The 4,752-nt window shown below is 42.8% G+C and overlaps 1 protein-coding gene across 1 annotated transcript in view; it reads right to left on the bottom strand.

Moving 5' to 3' along the window:
- Pbrm1 (polybromo 1) overlaps positions 1–4,752 on the bottom strand; it is a 109,174-nt gene that overhangs the window by 5,001 nt on the left and 99,421 nt on the right. The window contains exons 30-32 of the mRNA XM_026779989.1: positions 3,625–3,780; positions 467–537; positions 147–363 (exon numbers count right to left, since the gene is read on the bottom strand). Coding sequence (XP_026635790.1) covers positions 147–363; positions 467–537; positions 3,625–3,780 — 444 coding nt within the window. The remainder of the gene's footprint in view (positions 1–146; positions 364–466; positions 538–3,624; positions 3,781–4,752) is intronic.

Below are 4,752 nucleotides of genomic sequence, written 5' to 3' on the forward strand. Positions count from 1 at the left end.
AAAACAAAACAAAACAAACAAACAAATAAAAACCAACCAAAAAAAAAAAAACCCCAAAAAACAAAACAAGAAAAGGAGGAAAATATAGAATCAGCACAAATGAGAAAACTGGGAGGAAATATGTATTTCATCAAGGCTCTCCTTACCTGCCAGAGTTTGGTCCCACTTGCTAATGCTGTTGGATTCAGCACTGAGTCCTTCAATATATTTCAAGTAGGCCTCTGAGTGGAGAAGTCTTTGGGTCTTTGGTGGGGGAGCCACAAACATGGGTGTTGTTGGCTGCTGTATGACAGGGGGGCCAGTTGGATGAGGACCAGGATATGGAGGTGGTGCCTGCTGCCCTGTAGGCCCCAAAACTCCTACCTGAAACAGCATGAGATTAAGGCAAAAAGATAGTCTGCATATGTTCTGAGAAGACAATGGCCAAAACCCTTGAGTCCAAGGAAAATCAAACTAGGAGGCTCACCTGTTGTCCATACGGACTTCCACCTGGTGCTGGAGTCCCTACCATGGGGGCTACTCCTTGATTCATCACACCTATAATTCAGAATGCAATGGCACAATTAGAGGCTCCGGGTTTCACTGACTGAAAATGTCTGACAAGAGCTGATACCATTTATAATGTATGTACCTTTGCCCTTGAGTGTGGATAGGAACCTTAAATACTCCAAACACAATCTAATTAGGAAATTTATATTCTTTTGTTTCTGGTTACTTAAAGTACATTTTGTCAGAGGTACATTAATTATCCCAGGCTTAGAATGTTTTGAACCCTGGGTGAGATACAGTCAGAATACACTTCTGTTTTCAAGGCACTTTTCTGACCATATCGTCTTGTGCAATTGGAGCCTGAGGAACCCGGCTCAGCAGTAACCATTGTGCTGGGGCAGGAAACAAGGCTGAGGCAGAGCAGTTACCTGAGCCTTGTGGAGTCTGGAGGCACTACCTTAATGTTCCTTTGCAGGCCACCAGCTGGTTCTACCTCAGGCACTAACTAATATTGGCAGAGGGAAGACATTTCAGTGGATGATGTGGAAGCAGGGTAGCGTTGTTGCCATCACCTCGGATTCCAAATGACAAAGGAATAGAAAAAGACTTCATGGCCCTATTCTCTCTGGGAATCATTGGGGAAGTGTCCGCTGGTGAATGTTCATGAACAATTGTTGTCTCACAGGCCCTCGTTGATAGAAATGGACTGCCCTAAATTTAGTTTTTTAAGGCCATTTTTTCCTCAGGGATATCTGTTTGCTACTTTAACAAAACAGAAATAACCAAGGGACTCAAGCCATAACCAAACCATCTACAGCTGTTCCTTAAGGCATAAGTCCTGCCAGTGAGATATAGAGGAGCCAGGAGGAACTAGCTTCCTAGTCTTCTGCTCCTCTGGTGAAAATGCTGGTGCTTACGTTAGCTCACACCTGTGACTCTAGACCTGGGAAGCTGAAGCAGGAGGACTGCTGTGAGTCTGAGGCTGGCCTGGGTTATACAGAAACTATGCGCATCTCCCAAAGCTAACGTTCTGACAGGCAGAAAACTAGTCACTTGAAAGTTCAGAGTTTTTAAGTGTCACTTCCAGGACGTACAAGGCATTTACTTTGTTGAAACAGAGAAGAAAAAGAGTGAAACAAGTTTCTGTTTAAAAAGGAGGAATACGCCAAGTCCTTGCAAATATAACCCAATCACCGTGACAGCTGTGTCCTGATGATTTACCAACTGCACAAAGTAGTAATGGCAGGTAAGCTGCTGCTTCAGCAACACATTAGTAAACCACAGTTCCGGCTCCCTTCAGGTCTCTCTTCTACCTTAGACTCTACAGACTTGGAGGCTCCCCAAACTGTTATCACAGATTTGTAGGACAGCAGAAGCAAATCAGCAACCCCCTCCACTTCCTGTTAACAAGTACCATGACTGGGGTGGTCACTGTGAACGTGAGCTGAGACAAAAGATAGACCTCTTGAAGCTCAAAGTCAGATCAGCTGTGCATGGACATACAGAGAGCTCCGTCTCCCTGACTATTATCAGGTGTGCTGTGCTTTCATTCAACGCAGTTTGGATTCTGTAGGCAAAAGAAGCAAGGAAAACAATGCCCCACACCCACCAAAACACAGCTGCTATATTGGGGTGTGTACTTGCCTTAAACAGGACTTCTATCAAGTGCTATATACATTTAGAAGGTGCCAACTCCAATAAGGTTTTACTGACTGACTCAAAGAAACCTTGTGCCAAGGTATGAGGGTGTAGATTTAGGACCAATTTCACTAGCCATGTAAGAAAAATTGCTTTCTGATTGACTCCTGGTGCCACAGCATCTCACATGAGTCACCATATCCAGAATGGAGTACAAATGCCACAAACATTCCTTCCTTTGGGAACATTTAAAAAAATCTTTGGTGGAGTTATGGCCATTCTTGAAGGAGCAGAAAAAGTGGCTGAAGTGCAGGGGTAGAATGCATGCATGTCATCCCTGCACTTGGGATGGCAAGGCAGTAGAATCTCGAGTTCCAGGCCAGCCTTGGCTACATAGCCAGATTCCTATCCAAAAACAAAACAAAAAACAACAACGACAACAACAACAAAAAAAAACAACCCCAAAAACCAAACCACACCAAAAAAACAGAAAGAAAGAAGTATGGTGGAATTATCATTTGTTTCCCCTACACACTCTGAAATATTATTTGAAACCATGTAGATAAAACCTTATGGGCAGTGGGTCAAGCATAATGCAAGTAAACCTGACAGACCCCAATCCACATTTCACCTGGGTTTTGGCTCTCTAAGATGACATTTCAATAATGGATCAATTGCTGCTCCAAGTCATCTAAAAGCCACATTTTCCCTAACTAGATTATAGCCAAAAGTAAGTTCTTTTGCATATGATGGAAGTTATTATGAAAATTTGTCATTTTCCAATCTTTCAAATTTCATTATAAAGTAAAACAATATAGTGGTTTCTGAGCTCTATTTATATATTTCTCCATAAGACAACTTCTGGGTTCTGCTGGCAAGCAAATATGTCCATAGCTAACAAGGTGTTATTTAAAGTGTTGTGTCATGCTTGTTAGGGAACTCAAAACTAAATCAATACAAACTCCTTCCCTTCCTACGTTCTGCTACAAAGTAAAGAATTTCTGAAGAGCTTCAGTATGCTATTCTGTGATCACCTTAAAAGGGCTGTGGAGGAGGAAGAGATGGTGCAGGTAAGGAACTCGACAATGAAGACCCTGTGAGATAAGAATTTCAGCAGGTGAAGAAATGCACCTGGAGCAAACAGTACTTTTATATATGACTCTGGACTGGCAAGTCACTGAGAAGAGGTTGTGGCCCTCAAAGCTTTTCAAACATGTATGTGATAATGAACCGTGCCTCCTGCTCCTTGATATATAGAGGTCTGACCTCTGTAATGCATCCTGTGCTACTGCCAGGTAGCAGATACACAGGGCACAGGTAGTAGTAGGTCACCTGCTCAAATGTAGGATGGGCCCTACTGCTGACAGCTCTGTGATTCTTAGTGAGGGGGAAGCCTGGCCACCATGGGCAGCAAGTGCCTCCTGGAAGAAGTGGCTGAGGGAGGAAAAAGAATAAAAAAAAATGAGATTAATGAGTGAATGAGGATGATGTTCTTACCGGGTGGTGGGATGCCTGGGAGGCCAGGAACACCTGGCGGAAGATGGTGAGGTGGAGGCCCCCCAGGGTGAAGTGGCTGCATGCTGCCCATGCTAACAAGGCCATCAACTGGGCCCTGCAAAGGTGGAAGGCCTGGCGGATAGCCACCCATCATGCCTTGAAGGACACAACAAATTTCAGACATGCATCATTAACATGCAACATGAGCTAAGTAATAACAACCCCCTCCATGCACTACCAATGAATAAAGCACCCTTAGTACTGCATGATATCACAGCAATTAGTGCAATTATTTTGTTGCAATAATGAACAAAATAAAGTTACAAATATGAAACCCAACATTTTTGGATGAATTAGTACTTAGTAAATTATTGTTTATAATTATTCTCAATAAGCTAAACATAATGTTTTCATTTAATAATAAAAAGGAGTTCTAGTAACAGCTTTCCCAAGATCAGAACTATTGCAAGCTGTTCAAACAGTGACCACTTCTGCCACCTGCAATTCCAAGTGATCAGTACATACCCCATTACTCCACTCTGCCCGCACTCACATCCCTATCGTGGGTGCACATGAAGGGAAATCAGAATGGAGGGAAATGAGGTGCACAGTCCTGATCACAAGGCATGGTTCTCCAGTTTGGGAGCAAAAAAGTTTCAAGACTTCTTCATATACTCCTCCCTTCTATCTCCACCACTGCTGTTAAGAATGGATTACGTTAAGGTTTGAGCTGGAGAACAACTTCTAACATCCATCACAATGAATAATATTTCATCTTTAGATTTCAGAATATGTTAAGGAGAAATCTAAACCTTCTCAAGCCAACTAAAGTCCAGGTTGCTTAGAAACCGACACACAGCAGGCCTGAGGGGACAGCTGGGGAGCTTGGCTCTGCTGACAGGAAGAAAGGCCAGCTGTTATCACTGTCTCCAGGTTCACAAATCTCCTCATGTAAACCTTCAGTTGATTGATAGGGGTTTTAACTGAGGTATAGAATTCCTAAGAACAGAGGCTTTTGTTCCTTTATTTTCCAAGCATACCGTCATATAACAAAACATCTGCTAGCCAGGGAAGTATTACAACAAGTATTTTGGAAATAAGAAAATTATTTTGGTAAGGATACACCAA

This window comes from Microtus ochrogaster, chromosome 6 (genome assembly GCF_000317375.1).
Source record: "Microtus ochrogaster isolate Prairie Vole_2 chromosome 6, MicOch1.0, whole genome shotgun sequence".
Lineage (NCBI taxonomy): Eukaryota > Metazoa > Chordata > Mammalia > Rodentia > Cricetidae > Microtus > Microtus ochrogaster.